The 27111-nt window shown below is 36.7% G+C and overlaps 1 protein-coding gene across 1 annotated transcript in view; it reads left to right on the top strand.

Annotated features, from left to right (window-relative positions):
- The window catches only part of LOC120533935 (putative interleukin-17 receptor E-like), a 99199-nt gene that overhangs the window by 15379 nt on the left and 56709 nt on the right, over positions 1–27111 (top strand). Inside the window, exons 3-4 of the mRNA XM_039761065.1 lie at positions 25402–25542; positions 25844–25953. Of these exons, the coding sequence (XP_039616999.1) occupies positions 25402–25542; positions 25844–25953 (251 nt within the window). The remainder of the gene's footprint in view (positions 1–25401; positions 25543–25843; positions 25954–27111) is intronic.

Below are 27111 nucleotides of genomic sequence, written 5' to 3' on the forward strand. Positions count from 1 at the left end.
CTCCACCTGGCGGCTTGGGGGTATTGGCCGGGATAAATGGCCGGCCATCCATCACACCTGTAACAATATAATGGTCCACAGAATGGTCGAACTATTCTAAATACCATAGCTGCTTTAGCGCTGCTACTCTCACTGCACCTTCTTCTTCTTTTTTCAGCTGCTCCCGTTAGGGGTTGCCACCGTGGATCATCTTTTTCCATGTTACTCTCACTGCACCACTCAGGGTATCTATATCACTGCATCTGAGTGGGGAATCGCAGCTACACAGCAACTGATCAGAAAGAGAATTATCAGTATTCAGCATAAAGCACATGCTGCCTCAGCCATGCTGAAAAATTGAACTGCTCTCATACGGCAAACGTTTCAGAGCCTTACCTGTGCTGAGCTCGCGGTTCAGAAACAGTTTCATCCCAAGAACTATAAATGCACTCAATAAGTCCATCAAGTGCTTCTTGTAGAATTGTCTGTACCTGTAAGTACAATTACCTCACTGTAAACTTGCGGTACAGTTATAATATTGCACAAACTGAGCCACTTTATAAAGCGTGTATTTACATATAAGGACAATATCATTTTTAAGATGAAATACAGCAAAATATGTTTATTATATTATTCAGATAAAACTTTAACTTCATTTAAATAATCTATATTGTTAATAATTAAACATGTGAGGACACGGTGCCGCAGCGCTAGCGAGGAGCTGGCGCTCCGTTCACGGATTATTCCTGCCTCGCGCTGTGCTGCTGTGGCTGGCACAACACTGGAAGGATAGATGGATGGAATAATTAAACATGTACTACGAAGATATTTCAATGTTCCTTAAAAGTTTTGAAGAATCGGCGTTCTAGGCTTACAGATGGCTTAACGTTTATTACAGAGCTGATTGTGTGGTGATTGGGTATTTGGTAAAAGAAAAGTAAGGATTTGAATTGGGGGTTAGTACTTTTGAAAGAGATAGTATTGCTGAAATAAATTATTTAATCGAAGGTCGCGCACAGTGCAGCAAGCATCTTGCGTGAGGCATGAACAATCACTGCGCCACCGTGTTCCCATGTTTAATAACATGCTTTAACTCCTATCATCATGAAAATGATATCAAGTATACATCTCAGTATTTTAATTATTCAGAGAGCAGTAATATCACGAATGTAAAGGATTCTGTGTCCTGTCGGAGGAAGAAGGGCTATTTATGTTGATTTGCATATTCAAAGAGGCATATTTCTGGGATGAGTTGGGGTGGGACAGCAGGCGCGTGCACATGTGTTACTTTTCACTCTCACTGGGATTTATGTAGCGGAAGAACGTGGAAGTTGTTGTTCGCACAGATTTATGCACCTGGATTTTTTTGTACGTAAGCACATTTCCGCTTTTGTCCATATGCCATGTTATAGTGTGAATTCTACGCACAGCGTTATGCATGAGACCCCTGGATAGGTCTTCAGCTACAGGGATGACAACATCTAACACTGCAAAAATAATCACACAGCTTTTAATTGACCGTAACTTATCAGACCCATGGAGATTTCTAAATCCATACTTAACAGCATATTCCTTCTTCTTACCAGCACATCATTGTTACTCAAGAATTGATTATTTCTTTATAGATAAAAATTTCTTCCCCGCAATCAAATCTTGCAAATTATCTACGACTGTGCCCCTCTGGTCATGGTGCTCTTTATTAGCTGACAAGAACTGTACAGAATTTATATCCAAGAAAACTGATTTTTTTAGAGACAAATGCATCCTCAGAGATTTCTGCAGGAATACTCTGGAAAATGTTTAAGCCGTTTTTAAGAGGACATATTTTTCATATCTCTCCCACAAAAATAAATCAGAAACCAAAAAGGCCTCAGAGTTAATCAGTGAAATTACCAGAATAAATCAAGAACATGCCAGGTCTCCAAAGGAGGCACTTTTAAGGAAAAGACATGGTTTGCAATCAGAACTCAACCTTTTGACAACAAAAGAAACAAACAATTCATTACATTGTTTTATTGAGCACATATCTTATTTAAAATTGTCCAAAATGTTTCCAGGGCAAGATCCAACCTGTGAACATTGCAGTCAAGCTCCAGCTTCACTAGGCCACGTTTTGGGCGTGAACCAAATAAACATCATTCTGGACAAACATTTTTAAATGCCTATCAGACAGCCTTGGTGTCACAATCACTCCTAATCTATTAATAGCTGTGTTTGGTGTACTCCCAAATTGGCTTAAAGTGGAGCAGGGCAAACAAACTGTAATTGACTTTAATTAATTATTAGAATGCAGACTTATCTTGCTCAACTGGAAGAATCCTAACCCAGCTATTTTAAAACACTGAAAACAGCAGTGGTGCTAGATGTGGCGAGGTGAGGCCAGCATCAGTTAGAAGGAACATTAGAAGCTACACTTAGGGCCATGACCCTCAAGCTGAGACTACATCTTATATATCTATATATACAATAGCTGTGTTACTCAACTTCACTTGGAAAATTTCATCAAGACAATGAGCCTCAGTTGTAGTAACACAAGTTATTTGGATGTATCAGAAGTACTGTTTTGTTACGACGGGCCAATATTATTGACAGTCAGTGTAATGTAGTGGTTAAGGCTTTGAACATAGGACTTCACACCCTGAGTTTGCTGGTATAAATCCTGCTGCTGACACTGTGTGACCATGAACAAGTCACTTCAGCTGTCTGTGCTTCAGTTCTAAAAACAAAAGAAATGTAACCAATTGCATCACAAATTTGTAAGATGCCTTGAATAAAGGCATCAGTCAAATAATATGAAATAATAATATTATGAAGTCAGTGGAGCGGCTTACTCTTGAACATGCTATGTACAATTGCCCATGAGTAAAACATTCCGAGTGACTGGGCTTTTGTTGAAGGTCAATGCAAAAGATATTTTTAAAGGTAAGTGTATTCTTTCAAAATTATATGGGTAATCAGCTAATCTAAGCTAGCCCAGGTGCACAGCCATGTACTGTATCTGCTCAGCTTTATTCTATTCCCACTGCTCACAACTTCTCCTGACTTTTGCCCTTTGGTAATGCTCCCTGTGCTCCTGAAATTCCACAGATCAACCACTTTATGTGTTGGTGCTTCACAGCGCTTAGACACTTCATTTTTTTTAGATCAATGTGGGACAATTTTTTTTCTGTAATTAGAGATCATGTTTTAATGATAAGTTAATTTTTGATTTTTATATCACTTTTTTAGTGTTGATAATTACTGCATATACGGTATGTTTGCATAGAAAACATAGCTAAGATCAATATAAAGAAGATGTAGACAAGACTCGAGCCACAGTTGCTCTGACTTGTTATGTGCTATTAAGCAGTCTCAATAGACTGCAGCTCATATTGCTTTTTCCAACCATTAATTGCACAACATCATATCAATTTTCTCTGATTTTTGTTCACATTTAAAATGATGTTTTTGATGAGTTTGGGTTTTGTGTCAATCAGTGAGTACCTTATATATATATATATATATATATATATATATATATACACATATCAATGGTTCTGTGCAAACATCTTAGATCACCTAAAAAATATTCTAGTTATCTATCTAGATATTAATCTTCTTAGTTAAAGCAGTACATATCAGAAAAATCATGAGCATGGGTGGATGCAGGCATATAATTCAAGATAACAGCAAATCATCACCAGATTAAACTGCCATCATTTAGAAACCTAAAAGGGATAATATACACATATCATATTTCCCTGGATGATGTTTTGCTTATTCACATTTACAGATACTGGAATGCATTTAGGAGCGAAGGCCAATAACTCCAACAACATTACATCATGCTCAAGTACTTTCTGTTTGTAAATAAATGATACAATTTCCCGATGAGTTCACATTGGTGAAGTTTCAAAAGATTAGTTCATATCCTCTGCCTTGATTTTTGTCTGTATGGAGTTTACCCAGTCTTCTTATATAAGAGCAAGTTTTTATCTGAGTCCTTTGATCTTCAGTTTAAAGATGTTTGTATTAAATTTACTGACGACTTTAAATTGCCTTGGGGTGAATGACTGTAGTTGTGTGAGAGAGCGCAATCTGTCACGGAATAGCCACTCGTATAAGGTTGGTTTCTGACTTGTTCCTCATAATGCCAGGAAAAGTGCTAGCCTCCTAACCCTCTACGCTGTTAAATATGGTTCAACATGAATGCAGGCATCCTGCCAAATAAGACTGCAAAAGAGGTAAAGTTAATCATTTTAAGAAAGAAAAGCAGAAAATATTTGTTTGTAAAAGTTTGTATAGCATAAATATGACACCACTGTACAAAAATGCATTTCAAATTACATGTGCAGGTTGATGATTAAGATTTTGAATTACATGCAGGTCCTTAATTAAGTCTACTAACACTAAAGCTACAGAAATACTGTATGCAACTGGTTTTCTTTACTGTATTTGTAAAAAGGCTTCAATTGGTGTTTGCTGTTTAACAGACTTTTATATGTATGTATAATATATATATATATATATATATATATATATATATATATATATGTATATGGAAAAGAAGCCTGTGTGGCACAAAGGCTTATGCTCTGAGGTTGCAGATTCAGTCTAGTGTCTCACTTTGTGACCCTAACCAGGTTGTTATTGTGTTGCTACTTCAAAATACACTGTATACATGCAAACAAATTATACTTCGTCCCTAGGTAAATCAATAATAAGATGGGAAAATAAATAAAATAAAAAAAAAATTATTATTATTATCATTATAAATAATAAGAAGAAGAAGAAGAAGAAGAAGAAAAGGCACCATATTAGTGCCAGAAATAGATGCTCTGATATCAAGGGGGTGATAGCTCCAGAGTTTGGGGGTTATAACAGAGAGGAGCCAGACCATTCAAAGCTTTATAGGTTAAAAGTCAGATCTTAAACTGGATCCTGTAACTAACTGGCAGGCAATGAAATGAACCTAAAATAGGGGTGATAGGAGCAGAGGACGTAATCCTTGTAAGGAGTCTTGCAGCAGCATTTTGCACTAGTTGCAGCTTAGACAGACTGATTATGCTAAAAGTTGACAGCCAGGAGTTACAATAATCCAGATGTGAAATAATAAAAGCATGAATTAATTTATCAGTGTCCCCGAAGACCAGCATGGTTCTGACTTTAGCAATAATCTTTAAATGATATAAACAAGACAACCAGTTTTTTGACACGAAACTCATAGTTTAACCTAGAGTCAAGTCAGTTTCTGGCCTCTGTCTTAAAGTTAACAGCTAGGTTTGCCAGGCAAGGTTTAACCAGATTATCATTTTGTTGACCACCCATAATTAGCCTAAGGATGGCATAAAGACAGAAAATAATAAGAGGCCCAGAACTTTGTGGTACACCATAATTTAAGATTGAATTGGACGATACTCTATTGCCACAGCCAACTTTAAATTTTATGTTTCACAAATAAGAAGAAAACTATTTTAATGCTGTTCCAAATAAACAAACCCAATTATTCAATCAATGTAGCAATATAGAGTGATCAAAGGTGTCAAAGGCGGCTCTTGGATCGAAAAGAAATAAAACTGAGGTCTTGCTCAAGTCCTCATTTTTTAGGAAGGTCATTAGTGACCCTAAGGAATGTAGTCTCAGTGCTGTGATTTTCACTGAATCCTGGCTGAAATTTTTTAAAAATACTGTGCTTATTTATGACTGTTAAAAGACCAGCTACAACTTTTTCAAGCACCTTAGACAAAAAAGGAAGATTTGAGATAGGCATATAATTATTTAAATTAGACCAGTCTAGATCAGGCCTTTTAAGTAGAGGATAGACAATTGCAGTTTTAAAATGATCTGGTACAGGGCCACTTAATAGGGAACTGTTAATAACAGACAAAATGGTTGGCCCAACAGATCTGATGACTTCCTTGAGAAATTTTGTTGGAAGAATGCGAAGGGAACAGGAAGAAGATTTCATTTGAGATATCAAGTCAATAGATCTGGTTCTAAAATGGGCTTAAATGAAGCTAAAAGATTTAAACTGGGACCTGGTATCTCAATGTATGAGACAGGGTGAGTGATGGAGGCCCTTAGTGTGTCAATTTTATTGCTAAAAAAGGATAATAAAAATCATCACAGTTAAACATAACACTATTAGCCTTCCTTGTTGTTGGGTTGACGAGGCTATTTAAAGTTTTAAACAGGAAGCTGGAATTATGACAGTTCACATCAATGAGGTTAGAGAAAATGAGATGTTCTAGCTGCTTCTGCAATATGTAGACATCAGTTCTTTCAATTGTTCCATGTCTGTACGTCACCAGTTAGTCACAGAGTAACAATATGTTTTCGCTTATATTTAAACTTTACCTGGGTAACAGAATCCAGAGCGGACTGACATATATGACTAAAATCATCTAGAAAATCATTTGGATTATTTAGATTAAGTACATCTGAAGCATGATCTCTAGTAGGGTCATTGAAGAGAATTTCACAGCAGTCTCATTATTAAACAAACTGGTCAGACAGCTCCGTTTCCCTGACATAGGAGTATATTGTACACAAACAATAATATAAGTTAAAAGGAGATACACTAATTGTAAAAATCAGATCTATTGTATGACCCCAAATATGGGTGGGGCCAGTTACATGCTGTACTATGTTGAAGGATTGAGTAATGTTTAAAAATTAAGCTACTAAAAGGATCATAGTTGTTAAAATCACTGCCAATGATAATTCTATCATATCATAATACAAAATCTAATAGCAGATCAGAAAATTCCGAAAAAAACATGATGGCTTAGAATTAGGGGCGATAGAATAAATAGCACAAAAGGGGCAAAAGGGGCAACCTTTAACCAAGTTTCTGTAAGAAGTAGAAACTCAAGCCCATGTGACAGAATAAAATCGTTTAAAGTAAAACTCTTATGTGACTCAGACCTTATGTTCATTAGAGGTTTCTTAACACCTATATTACTTTTAACAGAGGTAGGATTTGGAACAATGAGGTTAGAATAATCAACATATCTAGCTTGAGCTCTTGTACAAATTCTAATAGAGGGTGCACTGGGAAACTGGACATTTTCAATTGATGCTCACTGCACGAATAAACACATTACTAAATACATTTACTGATGAAATGTATTGTACAGGATATGCGATTAATGATGGCAATCAATATTCATTTTATGTTTTGAAGAAAACATCATGAAGGTGTCCATTTCTCCATACACATTCTGACAGCATGTTGTGGAAATCCTTCATTGCTCGAAGCAACATGTCAAGAGGAATACCAGTGATTTCCTGTTAAGTCCTCCTTTTTAGTTCAGCAATGGTTGCAGGACATGTGCGGTACACTTGGCTTTTAAGATGTCCCCACAGAAAGAAAATCACAAAGTGAGATCTGGGGATCTCGTCAGTCATGAAATGTCAGCGTTGCATGAAATGACAATCGTCAAATAGCTGCCATTGATTGTCTTATAAGGGGCTTCTTTTTTAAGAATGAACCAGTTTCTTCAAAATTAAGCATCCATGTTGTAATCACATGAGCAGACAAGACACGATCATGACATCCTAGCTGAAATTCCCTTTATGCAACAGCCATACTATCACCATTCTTATGAAAGGCTTTCACAGTGAACTCTCTTTGCGCACCACTCCATTGCTCCATTATAGTAAATAGAATAATACTCAAAAAACAATGCTGCAGACATATCTTCTAAATAAATTTCGAGATGTAATATACAGCAGAACCCGAACAAAAGCCATGTTAATGCAATCAGAAGTGTAGTATTTCCCTTCAAACATGCCCCTTTTCACTGAAAGAAAACAGAGAGCATACAAAGATCAAAGGATGTGCTGTATATTATTTGTAACCAGACTCTACAGACTATAAAGAACATTTAATGGCTTAGTGTCATGAAAAATGACAAGCTGTGTCTTCATGAGGGATTGATTTGTATTTACTGAGCAAATTAGTTAAAAATCAGAACAGGAGTCTGCAATAACACTGGCAAAGAGTTAATAACATGTCATTATGGTAAATTGCACTGTTATTGTCATTTTTGGATCACTAAGATGTACTGTACCTTTTAAAAAATAGATCAATGACATAACATGTAATGTGGGAATTACTGTTTTTGGTGGGAATGGCTCTTTGAATGCTGGAAGTACACTGTATACAATGGTAACAATATCTTATATTTCCCATAATCTACTCAATGAGCACATAAGTTTCAATACTGTGCCTCATTTACAGTTACATCAAGACCACTTTATTTTTAAAACGCTGGATGATGGCAGTGGACACCTTACTGTGACATGTATTTTATGTCAAAGATTACAGAAAGCTGCTCCTGATGACTTTATTTTAAAGTTACAAACTCAACCGATCAAGCTTGAAACCATAACATGTATGTGATTTTCACTGAAAGAAAAACTTTCATTCAGCTTTGTAACAAACCTATTATAATACAGGGTCATGGAAGGGATGGAGCCTGTGCTGAGTGCAATGAACACAAGAAACAATCCTAGAATAGGTATGAGTCCTTTGTAAGGCGAATCTTGATTTTCAAAAAGTATCTGACAAGGTGCCACATGAGAGGTTGGGCATCAAGCTAAGAGAAGTGGGAGTTCAGGGTATTGTATGTAGATGGGTGCAAAATTGGCTCAGACACAGAAAGCAAAAGGGTATGGTGAGAGGAACCTTATTAGAACTAGCTGATGTTGAAGATGTTGTCCAACTGGGGTCAGTGCTAGGGTGGCTGCTGTATTTAATATATGGCGTATAAGTGATTTGGATAGGAATATAAGTAACAAGCTGGTTAACTTTGCAGATAATATCAAGTTAGGTGGATTGGCAGATAATCTAGAATCCGCTGAATCATTACAGATGGACTTGGACAGCATAAAGGCTTTGACAGATTTGTGGCAGATGATATTTAATGTCAGTAAATGTAACATATTACATATAAGAAGTGAAAATTTTAGGTTTGAATGCACAGTGGCATTACTGAAAATCGAGAGTACACCCTATGAGAAGGATTTAGGAGTTGTAGTAGACTCGGTACTATCAACTTGCCGACAGTGTTCAGAAGCCATTAAAAAGGCTAACAGAATGTTAGGTTATGTAGCTATTTTACCAAGCTATAGATTTGATTGATCCATTCATCTATCCATATTAAACCCACAAAATGTAGTTCAAAATGATGGAAGATGGAGTTTAATTTCACCAGCATCAGCTGGTGTCCAGGATCTGACTCAGAATGTAGTGCAGGGCACACATAAGCATACACACACGCTCAGTCAGTTAAACTTTAATTTCATAACCTTGCATTATGTCCCCACCTTGACTATAGCAATATAACCCTTGTAGGGCCTGAGCTTCCTGGCCTTTGCGTAGCCAGAGAAAAGCCATACTGGCACTGGAAAAACAACAGCTCTGTCCAAAAGCTCCAAAATAAAACATTAAATAAGCAGTTATTTACACTAGTGGCTCAAAGTCTATGAAACTCAATTTGTTGGTCTTGCACTGGGTTGTCATTAATAATTACATTTATGTCAAACTTAACCTTTTCACTTTCACATGTTTAGATCAGCTTCTTGTATGTATCCATTCATTTCTTAAACTTCCCCAGTCCAACACATGATAGCATGGAACCAGAACCAATGCCAGCAGCACCAAGCCCACTAGCTGTAGGATCCAGCACTGAACAGAATAGGACATAAACACTCCAGACCAAATTAGAGCTGTCAGACTGCTTAATTTGTGTATCTTTAGTATGTGAGAAGAATACCAGAAATAGCACTGTAGATATGGGAAGAATGTATTCATACAAACAATGCCCCTGTATTTATTTCTTTAAACTGGCTTTTTTAGAATCTGTGCCAATCATGTGTTACCATATACACAATAAACAACAAATATTCACACCCAGAAAATTGCAATACAGGTTGCACCAATGTCTATAATTTCTTACAAGGGCTAATACACACAGACCTTCAGAAGAGCATCAGTCCATCCATCCGTTATTAAATCTACTTATCTAGTTCAGATTCATTGTCCCATCAGCCAAGAACTTACCTTTTATGGCAAACAAACACATTTTAGGACGCACCCAGTCACATGGGGACAATTGACATTCACCAATCCCAACCAAATACAAATGTCTTTTGGATGTGATGGGGAAATTGGATAAAAACACTTATTATAATCACACAAAACTAAGCACATATGGCATCTTGAGATATTCATTGTAAGGCAAAAACAATCTGCAGCAGTGCGGTCATTCAAACACTCGTTTGTGAAAAGCTTGCTTTTAGACATTGAGCAAATCATCTAACTTCCTTACACTCTTTATTTGACTCCGGCTAAAAGCAGAAGTGTTAGGATTAATTTTTGTATTGTTATGATTACTTCAGGATTTGCACTAATTGTAGAAATTATTGTATTTTCAAGTCATATTAATGAGACTGTAGAAAAATGCCCATTAATCCATCCATCCATTTTCTAACCTGCTGAATCCGAATACAGGGTCACGGGGGTCTGCTGGAGCCAATCCCAGCCAACACAGGGCACAAGGCAGGAACCAATCCTGGGCAGGGTGCCAACCCACCGCAGTGCCCATTAATGATCGTAGCAAATGTATTTTTTTTTATTGTGGCCACTATCAGAAGAACAAAAGAAGGTTTTTGCTTAGGATAATTGCTAACCTAATATTCTGGGGCCTCATGTATAAATGGTACATATGCCTCTTGAATTCCATTTTAATTACACTTCCCAATAATTTTTACAAGTGTCCTTAAGTAATGATTCACCATTTAACTGAAAGAATCATGATGTATCACTTTCATTGATGAAAAATAATGATATGTAAGCATATATAGTTATTTACACTTCTTGTACAACATATCTGTGATGGACTGGTACCCTGTCCAGAACTGTTACTTGTCTTATGCTCAGTGCTGCTGGAACAGACTCCAGCCCCCACTGACTCTTGAATTGGATTAAGCAGGTTTGGGTGTTAAGAATGTTGTATTGTTTGTGTTATACCAAGAAAAAAAATAACGTTATTGAATGGTGATTATGCTACATTGCAGCAGATAACACAAAAAAAAATGATAAAATAACATAAACTGTGTCCAATAATGATCAAAAAGGTACATCATGCACTGCTTTTGGTTTGAATCCACTCTTGTGAAATTGATGTTCCGCTCACAGACACCAGTAACCCAAGGAACACAAACCAGCCAATCATCACCATTGATTCTCCAGTGATGCCAATCAGTGTATGACTCTTTTCCCAGATCGACACAAAGGTTTTCTGTCTGGTGAGGCAATATGGTATATTTACACAATTTCAAACTTTCAACTGGAATATCAGTATCTGTGACCATGACACGTCATTTTCTCAAGAACTGTTATAAATATGCAGTCCTCTTGAAGGGCCATGGCCATGTATGAAAATGCATCATCCATAGTTTTGTGTGGATACACGATGACAAATAGATCCTGAATTATGGCATATCACATAATACTCCTTAAGTTATTTCTCTCTGTAATCATTTTATTTGTCCTATGTGATTTTTGCATGAAAATTGTGGTTGGGCAATACCAGAATTTTCCTATATGTGTGCAGACGTCTCAAATGTAAAAATGACCAAACTAATAATATCAAATTAAGTCAAGTGGGCTTTATTGTCATACCATCCACTGTATACACATAACTTGGTACATTATACAGTGGTACGAAAGTATGTTTTCCCAGGAACACAGTGCAAATGTTAGGTAATACAGGAGTGTGGATAATTTTACATACAGAAATGTAAAGCAATGAACTACATCTGTGCAACTCAAAATCATATTGAAAAACATTATGAGCCAAAGTTTCTATAAGGCAAAAATACAAACATTTATATAGGAGTACTACAGTGCAAATAATTTGCTAGCTGTAAATGTGCAATCCTATTCAAAGTATAAATAGCAGCAGTGCATAACATATCATATACATTGGTGTATAAACTATCAATGATAAGATAAAGAAAAACACTAGCATCAGTTGTGCAAAGTTGTTGTTCAATCTGACGGTATTAGTTTATAGACTCTAATATCTTATGCTGGATGGAAGCAAGGGAAAGATGATTGTGGGAGGAGTTGCAAGAACCCCTCACAATGCTGGAGGTCTTGCAGATGCAGCAATTTGTGAAAGTTTCCATGATAGAGGGAACAGAGGTCCCAGTGATGGCTTCTGCAGTGCATAATTAACTTGAGATCAGTTTGCATACTGGATAGTAATGCAATTGGTCTCAACACTTTCGATTGTTCCCCTGTAGAATGTCTCGAGGATATGGCATAAAAGTCTTGCTCTCTGCAGCCGGATGTGGAAAATTGAGTCACTGCTGTGCCTTTTTTTGTGAAGGAAGGTGTCAATAGACCATGTCAGGTCCTCCACCAGGTGCACATCATGAAATCTGGTGCTTTCCATTCTCTCTACTATATAGCACTCAGTGTGAAGTGGCTTGTTAGTAGGGTGGGACTTCCTAAACTCAGTCATCTAGTTAGTTTTATTAACATTGAGGGACAGGTTGTTACATCTACACCAGTTTACCAGCTGTACCACCTCCAAGTTGTACTCATCAGATGAGAACCACTCTGTTACATCTCCACCTTCAGTCATGGGTCAGCAGGGTGAACAGAAGTGGCCCAAATATACAACTCCAGGGAGCTGCAGTGCTCCATTTTATGGTGCTGGATATGTTACTGCTGATGTGGACTGTCTGTCAGTTTTTCTCCCTAGAAGTCCAAAATCTAGTTACAGTGGGAAGTACTGAAGCCCAGCAATGTAAAACTGAAGGTAGTGAACAGCATTTTGACATAGGTGTTTTTGAGTGAAACATAAACTGGTGAAGAGCAAATGATATAATTACCATTGTGGTCCAGTTGGAGCATTAGCAAACTGTGGAAGGTCATGTCATGCTGTTATCATGCTTTGTGGTAATGGGTGTGAGTGTTAAAGGTTGATTTCTTTGCCACTGGAATAATAGTGGTGAATTTGAATAACATAGGAAAGCTGGCCTGATACCGAGAGGTGTTGAAGATATCCATTAGGACTTCCACTAGTTGATTTGTACAGTTTTTTGAGTACTTGGCTAGGGATGTTTTCTGGTCCTGCAGCCTTTCATGGGTGCACTCTGGTGTGAGTTTTTCTTACATTAGGAATAGGGAGATTCAGTGTTTCTTCATTAGGAGAAATGGTCTTCTTTGTGAGCACAATGTCCATTGCATCAAACTGTGTGTAGAATTTTTTTTCAGTGTGTCTGGTAAAGGTATCAGTTTTGCAGACCTGTGGTGCAGGCCTGTATTCAGTGAAGGCCTTAATACCTTGCTACAAGTGCCATGCATCTCTGAAGTCTTGGAAGTAGCTGTGGAGTCTCTGTGCGTATCCATGCTTTACTGCTCTAATGCCATGAGGCAGGATGGCCTTACAGCCCTAACATTTGCCCCATCTCCTAAACCTAAAAGCAGCATTGAGGAATTTCAGTGGTAAGCAAACTTCTGGAGAAATCGGTCTTTTTCATCTTTTTACCAAGAAACATATTGCTTACGCTGTTCTCTGTAAAATAAAGAGACTGTAGTGTAAATAAATACGAAGAGGGATGCTGAGATGGCAAAGTGTTACAATGGTAGATCTCAAACCTCCAGGTCTCCTCCACATCTCAGAGATATACTTGATAGGTTAATTATAAATTATTAACTGGCCCGGCATAAGTGAGTGTTACCTGCAAACACTTACTGGATAATTAAGTTAGACAATAGATGGGGGAAGGTTAATAAAAATGCTCATGTTATCAGAAAACAGCTCAGGCTATCACATTTAACAGCTCCTTAGTTTCTCTGATCATATTTCTTAATGTAAAAGTAAATAAATCAAAATAGGTACATAGAATAACATTTGTCATACTGTAGTTGATAAAATATGACTAATGAACAACATGTGAGTAACCCGCCTATGATCTTGTGTAAATGAAGAGGAATTCAGATGGAACTGAAAAAGGACAGAACTATGTTTGAACTTTTTGTTACTTCCACTTCCTCAAACAGCTCTCTGTAACATTAACAAGGAATGTCTGCTTTAAGCAAAAACAACCTACAAAAAATGCAGGTATTTCATACAATTAAAACAAATGTTCTAAACAATCTTCCTAACCAAAGTAAACAAAGGATTTAATCTCACAGAGCCAGGTAAATCATAATAATAATGATATCAGTTGTCTGCTGACTTAATTTTCCAGGGACCTCAATTTCATTTCCACTTAGATCACTTTTTGCAGTCTGGACATATTCCCTTTATTTATTAAGGTTTTTCTTTTTTTAGATAATTTAGGTTTTTTCCCATATGCCAAACACATATAGAAGAAGATGATTGATAATGCTTTGCAAATGTAAATATGCTCTTTGTTGAACTGGCCTTCAATAACACAGTACTATAAATAACTTACAAAAGTTACTGTGATAATAGTTCCTGTTTCGTTGTAATGTTATGTAAGTCCTTTATTGCCTCAACTTTCTTATATAGACTGAAAACCAAGCAGTGGACCTCGTATATTTTGTGCTGTGCCTTAACACCCCTAACACACTATTTGAACTAATTGTTCTGGCAATCTAAAAGTAATCATCATCATAAGAACATATGAAATCTAACAAATGAGATGAGACAATTCAGTCCATCAAGCCCATTTATTTAGTTCACGGGTGTCAAACTCCGGTCCTGGAGGGCATCAGTGGCTGCAGTTTTTCATTCTAAACCATCTTCTTCATTAGGGACCAGTTTGTTTTGCTAATTAACTTCTTTTTCTTTAGTTTTAATTAACTTGACTCAGACCCCTTCATTGTCTCTTTTTTGCTTAATTAGCAGCCAAACAATAATGAGACACAAAACACATGACCAGCTCATCTTTGCCCATCACACAATATCTGAAAATAAAGAAAGGTGATGGTTGTCTGTAAGCATGATCTATCAGCTCACCAAAAGATCTTGACAGTGTTCTTAGAAAAAACAGAAAAATCAACAGTTTTGGAAATGGCTGCTGTAGCAGAAAGAGAGCAGCAAAAAGCTGTGGAATTAAATAACAGGTTTAATTAACAGCAAGAATCGGCTTCTCATTAAGAGATTGGTTGGAGTGAAATTGGTTAGAGTTTGAAATCCCAATTTAGCTGGTCATCTGTCAGCTCTTTCACATCTCATTTCTGTTTGGCTGTCATTTAATGAAGAAAGGAATAAATTCAGAGGACTGAATACTTAAAAACAAGGCTATTAAAATGAAGGGAAAAGAACTTAATTAGCAGTGAAGACCTATCACTGATCAGGAAAAGGGTTAGAATGAAAACCTGCAGTCACTGCAGCCCTCCAGGCCCGGAGTTCGACACTCCTGATTTAGTTAATAGCTAAGTTGTCCCGGTATCTCCTCCAGATATTTCTGAAAGGTTGTCAAGGTTTCTGCTTTAGTAAAGCAACTAACTTGGAAAGCATTATAGTAGAGGTGTTATTGTGATTGGGTCAAGAATTATTATTATACAGTGTAAGAAAAGGCATATGATGAGTTGTATGAGAGGTTGGACACTAAGGAGGGAGAAAAGGACCTGTACCGATTGGCTAGAGAGAGGGACCGAGCTGAGAAAGATGTGCAGCAGGTTAGGGTGATAAAGGATAAAGTTGGAAACATACTTAAAAGCACAGACAATGTGTTGAACAGATGGAAAGAGTACTCTGAAAGGCTGATGAATGAAGAGAACGAGAGAGAGAGAAAGTTGGATGATGTGGAGATAGTGAATCAGGAAGTGCAACGGATTAGCAAGGAGGAAGTAAGGGCAGCTATGAAGAGGATGAAGAATGGAAAAGCCGTTGGTCCAGATGACATACCTGTGGAAGCATGGTGGTGTTTAGGAGAGATGGCAGTGGAGTTTTTAACCAGATTGTCTAATGGAATCTTGGAAAGGATGTCTGAGGAGTGGAGAAGAAGTGTACTGGTGCCAATATTTAAGAATAAGGAGATGTGCAGAACTGTAGAAATTACAGGGGGATAAAATTGATAAGTCACAGCATGACGTTATGGGAGAGAGTAGTGGAGGCTACATTAAGAAGTGAGCAGCAGTATGGTTTCATGCCAAGAAAGAGAACCACAGATGCGATGTTTGCTCTGAGGGTGTTGAAGGAGAAGTTTAGGGAAGGCCAGAAGGAGTTACATTGCATCTTTGTGGACCTTGAGAAAGCATATGACAGGGTGCCTCGAGAGGAGCTGTGGTATTGTATGAGGAAGTTGGGAGTGGCAGAGAAGTACATAAGAGTTGTACAGGATATGTACAAGTGAAGTGTGAGTCTGCGGTAGGAGTGATGGATGCATTCAAGGTGGAGGGAGGATTACATCAGGGATCGGCTCTGAGCCCTTTCTTATTTGCAATGGTGATGGACAGGTTGACAAACAAGATTAAACAGGAGTCCCCGTGGACTATGATGTTTGCTGATGGCATTGTGATCTGTAGCGATAGTAGGGAGCAGGTTGCGGCAACCCTGGAGAGGTGGAGATATGCTCTGGGGAGGACAGGAATGAAGGTCATAAAAAAAAGAGTGCAGGCAGGGTGTAATGGGTGAAGAAGAATGTCAGGAATAATTTGTGACAGACAGGTATCACCAAGAGTGAAAGGGAAGGTCTACAGGATGGTAGTGAGACCAGCTTTGTTATGTGGGTTGGAGACGGTGGCACTGATCAGAAAGCAGGATACAGAGCTGAAGGTGGCAGAGTTAAAGATGCTAAGATTTTCATTGGGTGTGACAAGGATGGATGGGATTAGAAATGAGTACATTAGAGGGTCAGCTCAAGTTGGATGGTTGGTAGACAAAGTCAGATAAGCGAGATTGCACTGGTTTGGACAAATGCAGAGGAGAGATGCTGAGTATATTGGGAGAAGGATGCTAAGGATAGAGCTGCGAGGCAAGAGAAAAGAGGAAGGCCTGAGAGAAAGTTTTTGGATGTGGTGAGAGAGGGCATGAAGGTGATGGGTGTAACAGAGTAAGATGCAGAGGACAGAAAAATATGGTAAAAGATTATCCACTGTGGCAACCCCTAAAAGAATCACCCAAAAGAAGAAGAGTGTTGGAAAACAAAGTCACTAGAATACTGTGAAGTTTACTTGTAGCATTTTGACTTTACTTAAATGATTTTTCACGACCATCTGGTGGCAGGAGATTTTATTATATACGTTATGCCAGCATTTGTAATAAAATGAACATAACACAGTCAAAGATATAAAGAATGTGAAAGAAATTATGAATGGAAGCTATGTCACCTTTGGTGATTTGAGTTTGGAAAATACCCTACCATTTTATGTACATTCAGGCCCAGTTTTTTTTTTAGAACTCTGATTTCTCTTTCTACATCCCAAAGACGCATGTATTAACTTATCTGGCAGTTCTAAATTTACGTAGAGTTTCAAAGTTTAGATCTGTGCCTGAGTGTAGTCTGCTCTGTGATGGATTTGCAGCTTGATGATGTCCTTCTCGCAGTTAGTTACTGTCTTGCATCTTATCCCAAGAATCCTAGACTGATAGACATCAATATAATATAATATAATATAATATAATATAATATAATATAATATAATATAATATAATATAATATAATATAATATAATATAATATACAGTAGTTCTAAAAAAGCTTTAGTATAATGGAGACCATGATAATGTGTGTCTATTTGCTTTAAAAATGTTTAATCATATAATCATAACTCCTCTGTGCTTTAAATAATCTATGTGGAAATACAATAGGATTGTGAGACCAGTGACATAAAATAATAAAGAAATACTTACTGCTCAGAACATCAAAAAGGAATACCTTTTAGGTAAGTACTATGTATATTATATATGTAAGGCCTACACTGACAGAAGTATCTGACAAGTACGCTTAAAGCAAACTGCTGAATTTAAATAAAAGCTTATTAGCATCCCTGGTTACTAACATAATACAAGTGGAAGCAACTTGAGATTTCTCAGTTAATTTCCTTTTGTGTATAAATTTGGATTCATTGGTTTATTTTTCATTTGAATACACAATCAGAAAAAATAAAGACTATAATACTGAACCATAGCAAGAGTATACATTTTATTTCCATGAGTAAACAACAATTTTGATTTTCTAAATACAAGACCAGTGATTCATAGAACTTGACCTTTACCCCTTAATTTAATACTGCTTTTCCAGAAAGACACTTCCCTAAAATTATTATGCTTTATCTATTTCCAGAAAGCCAAGATTGGATAACATTACAAAGAGCTGTCAGTGAGCCAAATGTGATAAAACACAGAGCAATATGCCATGCATGCCAGAAACATTATCTAACCTATTTGATTTTAATGCTTTTGAATAACATGTACAAATTAATTAACAAGATCATTTTATCATACGAAATGTCTATATGAATGTGGAGACTACTATAAATGACATGTGATATTTATGAAATGCTTCAAGCTGTTATTATAATAACAAATACGGTTTATCACCAAATTATTTTTAAGCATAGGGAACTATAGTATTTGGTCAATTTGCAGTTTATATTACTGGGTCATAGTGAGAAAGAACCCACATGAGGAAGAACGGGTGTAAGGCAAGAATAACTCCTGATGGGACAGTAGAATTGCTTTCTTCAAATAAAATAGAGACCATGGCACTAAGAAGTGGGTATGAGTCTATACTTCTCTCATATCTACAACCGCACTTTTACGTAGGCAAACCTGAGCTGCAGCCCAGTGTCCCAAAGGCTACTGGGGCTCCAAAATTAAGATATACTGCTGAAAACATATTTGTTTTTTGTTTTAAAGCGTGATACATTCCACTATACTGGCTGATCAAATCATCTCTAATCCCTTTAATCCTAGTCGTATGCACACTCTCATCCTTGAGTTTATGTGTCACCAGTGAATGAAGGGTTATGGCTGGGCAGGATTTCCTTCAGCCAGGGAGCTTATCACAGGCTTTTGGAACAGACATCGTGTGGCAAACAAATCAATTTGTTGTGCTATAATTGTTACAGTTCTTCTGCAATGGTTAGTGAGAGCATTATAGACTAAAATTCTAGTGATAGTGAATCATACAAATATGATGATTTTGAATTAATGGTAATCTCTAACGCCACCTCTGAATATCTTTGATGTAACAAGAGCCTTGGGCTACATACAAAGCTCATGTAAACTGATAGCCAGGGCTCAAGGCGGATACATCAAGGCAGATGATCCCTTGCAGAATTTCAGTCTGTTCATAAGTGAAGACAGTTAGATATAATTGTGACTAAGAACAAGAGATGTGCACATAAGCCTGTCCAGCAAAGCAAACTAAAACCAAATTATAGGCTGTTCATGTGCTCTAATATCTGTTATGACAATCAGCTGGTTTTCTTTGTAATTATTATACAATAATTCCAAAGCTGAAATGTAATGAGATTTACATTTATGTGAAATGCTTATGATCCATCCTGGATAAGGATCATAAGTGGAAAACACCTCAGCTTACTTCTCAGGAGTTTGCATTTTGTTGACAACAAGTAACCTGTCATTTCGCACAGTACTGAGAATTCCATTTTGAAAGTAAAATTGTTCTCTACATTTTATATGCCTAAGTAAATTGTTGCTGACAGCGTTACAAGCTGCATCTCATACAATTTCAGAGCTGCCTGCATCTCTTTTTTACAATCAGTGAAGTTTATTGGTAGCCTGACAAAAGTGCACATAGTCTGTAAACTGGTGAACAACCAAACCTGCCAGCATGTTTGTATTTTTATTTTATTTGTAAGCTTATTTTTTCTGTTTTTATTTTGTGAAAATAACTTGGTGCCAGAGTACTAATTTTAAATATCTTTTCAACTGCTCTTTTTTCTTTCTCCTTCAAAACAGACACTTGAAGAATCAGACTCTGTTCGTTTTTAATATTTAACACTATGTACTGTGCTCCGATGGCTATCACATATAATTTTAAACTGTACCACAGCATATAATGTCCCATCTATACTGTACATATCATTCATAATCTTTGATGCATTTTTTGTGGATACTGTTACACTACTTGTTGTTCTTATATAGGTCCTATTCAAGTTTTGTTGACTCCTAAGCTTTGATATTGCATTCTATTGTTTCTGTGGTTCCCTGAGAAGACCTAAAAGGGCGTCCAAACAACAATACAAGCTTCTCTTCCCTGATCATGTCACATCTCTTTACCAAAAAAATTTGCATTGTTTTGTAATTTGGTAGTGTTCCCAAAAAAAACTGAATCTATCTCCTTTATCTATGACTGATTTTCTGGTTAAACATCCAAATTTTGTAACACATGCCACATTGCATGAATGGAGACAGGGACCTAATTTTCAGCTGAAAAAAATATATCACTGTTCTGAAACAGTGCGTTTTATTTGTTTTACAAATTATCATATGTGATTTATAAAGAATTTACCACCATTACTGTACATCTCCAATCTTGGACTTGACAAAGGAAACTCAAAGTTTTGCATTAATCAAAGAGGCACAAGTAACATTCAATAAAATTTAGAACCTATTAATTTCTTCTCATGTACTATGGTGCCCTAATTGTTGGTTGCAATTTGAAGTAGACATCAAGTCTAGGGTACAGGCTTAATTCAGCATTTTCTGGACACAGGAAAATTGTAGCCAAGTGCATTCTTTACTAAGAAGTTCCCTTCTGTAGAACATAAGAAAGATGTTGGCAATCAAGAATTATTAGCTACCAGTAACAGCGCACTGCACAATAACATGCAGTGAATACACTTGACTTGAGCATTCATAGTATTCATCCTCTTTCTCTGTACATTTAGCATTCATTTCCTAAGAGGTAGATGCGCTTGCAGCTTCCTGAGCAGATCTTCTTTGCTCCATCCAAGCGGCCCGCTTCTTGTCTTGTTTCTTCAGCATCTTTTCGCGTTAAAACTGATTAAGTCAGTTTTTGTGTTGCAATTACTTAGTATGTTTTCTTTCATTTTTCACTTAAGCTGGCACTTAAGCATGATTTCAGATATAAAGAGTTTGGGGAAGCGATGGTGAAGGTAGTAGGGAAGGAGAACGGCTCCCGTACACATGCGCCGCACGGGCCTCCCTACTGGCCACTGCCGAGAGTTGATTCTTCAATAAAATAAAATGAAAATAAAAAGAGGAATAACTTTGGAGATTAATCATCACCCCGAAAGCGGGTAGTAGACGTCACATAGTATATGTGTATCGAGTTTCAGGTCAATAGGTCAAACGGTTTGTGAGCTACAGGTGATTTAAAATCCTGGACTGACAAACGACAATCTACTGAAAAATACAACTGAATATGACAAACCTTGTTTCCACAATTCCTTATTTCTCTCTTAATATTACAGAATTTTGTTATTCCATTCAGAATTTAACATATCTTTTTTCAAACAAAATATAAAAACTACATTGACAAAATTATTGACACGTGAGAATTAATATTTGGTAGCACACAAAGAATAATCACAATCAATGTACTTTCCACATCTCTCTACTGAAGGTTTGCACCAGTCTACTTTTTTCAAAGATTTGAATGATGCCTTCTCCCAACGGCAGTTTTCAGATCTCACCTCAAAAATTCAACTGAATTTTGATGTGGATTCATTGCCAGCCACTTCAGAACAGTCTCACTTTTTGTCTTTAAACTTCCCAGGGTACTTTTTGATGTGCAGTTATTATTCTAATATTGTTTTCTATATCAGTATACTGCTGCTGGATTATGTGAATTTCCCCATGGGATTAATAAAGTATCTATCTATCTATCTATCTATCTATCTATCTATCTATCTATCTATCTATCTATCTATCTATCTATCTATCTATCTATCTATCTATCTATCTATCTATCTATTCTGCTGAAAAATCCATAATCTTCAACAGAGACACCACATTTCTAACACTGGGTCCAAATTGTCTCCAAAAATACCTTGGTAATCTCCTAATGTCATGGTTCCATGCACAAACTCTAGGCACAGGAAGATTAAGGTCTCTGGAGATGGCCATATAATTTTGAGATTGTCCATGCTTTAATGCAATGCTTACAACTCACTCTACTTTTTCTTCTTTAATCTATATACAATGTCCAATAGACAGCCTTAAAAGAGCACAATTAGAATTATGTTTTCTCATCATTCAAGTACTTGAATATGTGCTACTTACATTGCACACACAAACAAGCTAAATTTCCTTGCACATTAAAGGAGAAATTACTTGAAAGAAATCAAAAGATTCCTTACAACCTTTAAAAGGTGGCAACCATTTGTGCAGTACTTTTTAGATTTCTTTGCTAAATAAGATAAGATTTAATATTTTTTACATCTTTTTTGTGTTCCTCCACTGCAAATAACATATGTAATAAGCAATCACTTTTGAATTTTAACAAGCTTCTAGGAGAACTGGTGCATTATTTGAAAAAGTGCAAACGTTTCTCACAGATCCTAAAAATCTAACATACTCAAAGAGAGCCAAATGCTTTAATGTAACATCAATGCGTACACATGCTGATCACCCATTGTTACCCTGCGGATATTAGAATTATTTAGACAATAAACCTCAGGTCTACCACAGAAGACACACAGAAGACTTTTCAATAAATTTGAAATGGTTTGTTTTAATAGAATATGAAAGTGAACTGGGGCCTCATGTATAAATGGTGCATATGCACAAAAATGTTGCATATGCCAGTTTTCATGCTTATATTAAACTTGGCATAAAGGTACGTACATTTTCACGGAAGCCTCAAACCATGCGTATGCATGTTTATGCTCAGTTTTGTAAACGTGTGGCACCCAGTTTCAATGCAGTGATGCTGTTTCTGTGTGGATTCCCTTTCATTTTTAGAATCACATCTGTGACGCAGGCTTTATCAAATATACCAAAATTAATTTAAGGCAATTAATTGTAATGTAACAATATAATGGTGCATGGAATGGTCAAACTATTCCAACTAACATGGCTGCAAATGAAAGAAATAGAAGAGAGCGCATATTTAGAGACACTGATTTCTTGTCCCATGATGATGACTGGCTTATAAGTCGATTTTCATTTCCAAGAGCTATCCTCTTGGAGATGTGTGCTGAACTGCTGCCGGCTTTACAAAGGCAGACTTTAAGGAATTATAGTCTACATGTTCCTATGTAAGTTCTGTCCACTTTTGGGTTTTTAGCCACAAGATCTTTTCAATGTGAACTGACTGACTGATCGGGTATTTCTCAGTCATCACTGAGTCACACCATGCCAGCTATATGGGATGTTATTATCTGCTTGTCATCCAGATTTATGATTTCCTTGCACTGTGGTTGAAAAGGCAAACACCAAAGTGTAATTTGCAGCAACATCCGGTTTTCTAAATGTAATCAGAGCTGTAAACTGCATGCACATTGCTATAAAGGCACTTTTGGAGAATTAATTTGCTTTTGTAAATAGATAACATTTCTACTCTGTTTATGTGTGATGTGAAAATGAGTCTTATTAATTGTGATGAGATGGCCTGACTCATTCATTCTGCAAAATAGTAGTGTTTGGAAAACACTTGAAAATGTTGCGTGTGATGGCTGGCTCCTCTGTAAGATAAGGCATTTAATATTACTACTTTGGTCAAAATTGTAAGTTATCTGTATAATGTAACCATAAAACACAATTATTAAGGTGACATTGGTTACCTGCTGAAGATGTGGCTTCTCACCCCGCTTGCCAACCCTCTGACTGAACAAGAGTGACATTATAATGACAATAGTGATATGATGTACTATTGGGCAGCTTAAGGGTCATTGGTGCTGCTTGGTTAAGACTGGTGGAGTGCTGCTCCATAGTCCACAGAAAGTGTATCACATTTCACAGGCATGTACCGTGCTAATGTGGCCCACAATCATGGCTTGCCCATACCTGAAGAGTTGCAGCATGATGAACATGACTCTGACCTTCCAAATGATCAGCCAATTTGGACAGCATTACAATTTCATTTGAATGTAATTAGCAGAATATAAAAACAGGTAATTGGATGCAGCATTTATTTTTTTATTTAATTTGTGGTCAATAACACATAGTACAGCATTTATATTTAATTCCTTTCTCTTAAAGCATCCTCTAAAGTATTTTGTGACTCAAGTACAGTGTCCGTCAACACACAGCCAGATGGTAAATGCCAGTCATAAGTGTCTCGCCAATAATTGCAGCAGTTCAGTGCTTAAACGTGTGAGCCCCGGAATTCCCTACCTCCTGCAGTGGTGTTGACACACAACTTTGATATCTGACAATTTTGTATATCTTTTTTATTTTGGGCACTGTGCGACTTTCTGAATTTGAACTTTTGAGTACCTCCGCCATGCTGTGCCACTCCATCAATTTCCTTTGTTGCTTATATCACTGCTTAAGCCACCAAATAGTACGATTTTACTTTTGTCTATTTCACTGAACAGAACCTCCATTTTGCTGAACACTGAATGGAAGGGGCTATTTATATTGATTTGCATATTCAAATAGGCATAATTCAGTGAGGAGTCAGGGTGGGGCTTTAGGCTCTTGCATGTGTATTAAAATTCACATTAATTGGGATTTATCAAGGGAAAGTGCATAGAACTTTTCTGCATACTCTTTTATGCATCTGATTTTTTTTGTGTGTACACACATTTCTAGTTGTCCATACGCCATGTTTTAGTTTGAATTCTATGCATGGCGTTGTACATCAATGGTATGTGGTAGGACATGTATGGGGTCTGTGGTAATGTGTGCACTTTTAGTTAAAATTGTGTGCTCAGGCTTGAAGTGGGCATAGTAGCGTGGCCGAGCAATGCCAGGACCCTAAAAGGAATGAGCGGGATGCACTCACAGGACCAAGTTGATTCTGCCGAATGCCCAGGAATTAGGAGGAGAAAACAGCAGTATTTGCAGGGTTCCCAGCTGAAGGCCATGTGATGACTTGATGGTTGAATGCACTTGATGGAGAATGTTTCCCCTTCTTAGTAGACAACAGAGGGACCTGGGGATCCTAATTGTGTTTTAACCTTCTAATTTTAACAGTCTGAATTTATTTTTTATTCATTGACTGCTTTAACCTTAACTTGAACACTGTTTTTATTGAGGATTATTTATTTGTTTATCAAGAAGACTGTCCAGGTTCAAGAAGGAGGTAATACCAGCTGTGAGTAACCCAGGCATCACATGACACAACTGACTTAGAGATGCAAATCTATATAACCTAAACCTTAATGGGATGTGAGGAGAAATCTAAAAACCTTAGCAGAATAAACAAATTCTATACAGTAAAGATGTCTGATGTGTCTGAGTGGTGTCAATGTTGACAACTTTATCACTATCATGATTTACAAAGTAGGTAAATGAAAAGCTACCATGCATTTCCTAACATCCATCATGATTTTGTTTTTTAGCTGAAATTGGTTTATGTCGAAGACTCCCAACATCATTTTCTAATCCTCTTAAAAGTGCTAATATCTCGACTGTTATGAAATGTGACAGGGAAAGGCATTGCTCCCTATATCTAAAGGTTGTTGCATCTGTGGAACTTCATGGTGTGTAACCTTTCTATTTACATTAATTTTTTTGCAAATAGAAATGAATATTTGTATTTTATTTGTACAAAGTGTTAAATGTACTGACCAGAGACTTGTAAGCTGTTTACACTACTTTACTGTGAGCTTTTGTAAAATATAAACTTAAAATGTTGAATTCATTCCCAAAAATGTAATTAGACAAAATTGCAAGTTTGTTATAAATTGAGTGACCAACATTTTGTATACAGTGCACAAGACTGCTTTGAATTACCTCATTTACAGTTCATAGGTTATAACGCGCACAATCTTTTATTTATAGAAAAACTCAGAGGAATTGAAATGTGTACTGTTTCATCTCATACTTCTAAGCAGCAGTGTACAGCAATCAAATTCCGTAACACCTTAGGAGGGAATCATCAAGATCGACAGGTAAGAGTTCCAATCATAATGTTTTATACTAGTCTAAAGCACAGATGTTCTAAAAAGTCTTGTTTTGGCATCAAAGCAGCAGTTTGCACAGTAACATAGCATGGAATATAAAAGCTGGATTATGTTGCATTAAAAATGTGCAGAGACATAAGTTTATATTTAATATTTCAGTTTGCTAATAAGCAAACTCTGACTTGCTAACCAACTTAACATGTACATCTTTTGGCTCTGAGTTGGGAAAAACCTCAGTACATGAGTGAAACCCATGCAGATACAGTGAGAATATGAAGGTGCACAATGAATGGGCCAGAATTCAAATCAAAGTTTCTGAACGTTTGAGTCAGCAAGTGCTTAACAAACGCATCAACATACTGTCCTCTGTCTTTTATGTAAATAGTAGGCTGACATATTTTACTGCATATTCGATAAATGCAACAAACAATTACATGGTCGTTGTTGAAACCAATAGATTAAGGCGAAGTTCATCCTGAAATCTGTGGTTTGAGAATCACGAATGACATGATGAAAAATAGTATGGCAAAGAAATGCAAATGGCGATATATGTTGCCCATTTAGTGTTACAGTTTTGTGTTGGTGGAAACCATTCCACCATAAAAACTAAACTTCTCAAATCTAATCCTCATTGTTCAAATTACTAATAACTTTTTGTATAATCCTTGCCTTTTGAGGAAAATTGTTTATTTACATTACACATATTACAATTATTAGTGTAGCATACACTATTATTCAAAGCAAACTAACAAAAGAGGTGAAAATAGTCAAGTTAACATCAGTCTGAGGACTGACAAGATTATGAAATTGATTATCATAAGTAAAAAACTCTGACCTAAACATAAAACTAGCTTTATCAATTACACAGAAATTATACAGAACAAAAGAGTCTTCAAATGCTTCTTTCACACATTGAGGGCGTCAGCCATTCAGGTGGAGGTAGGTAGCTTGTTCTACTATGAAAATGCCAAACAGGCCATAAATCATATATTTTTGTGTGTAATCTATTGGTTTACATGTGAACAATATTGGTTTATGAATGTTTACCATCAGTCTGCATGCATAATTGGTTTGCATGTATACTACACTGGTTTCTTTCATATGGACTATATTGGCTTGTGTCCATATACTATCAGTTTATGAGTG

Source organism: Polypterus senegalus, chromosome 8, assembly GCF_016835505.1.
Source record: "Polypterus senegalus isolate Bchr_013 chromosome 8, ASM1683550v1, whole genome shotgun sequence".
Classification (NCBI taxonomy): domain Eukaryota; kingdom Metazoa; phylum Chordata; class Cladistia; order Polypteriformes; family Polypteridae; genus Polypterus; species Polypterus senegalus.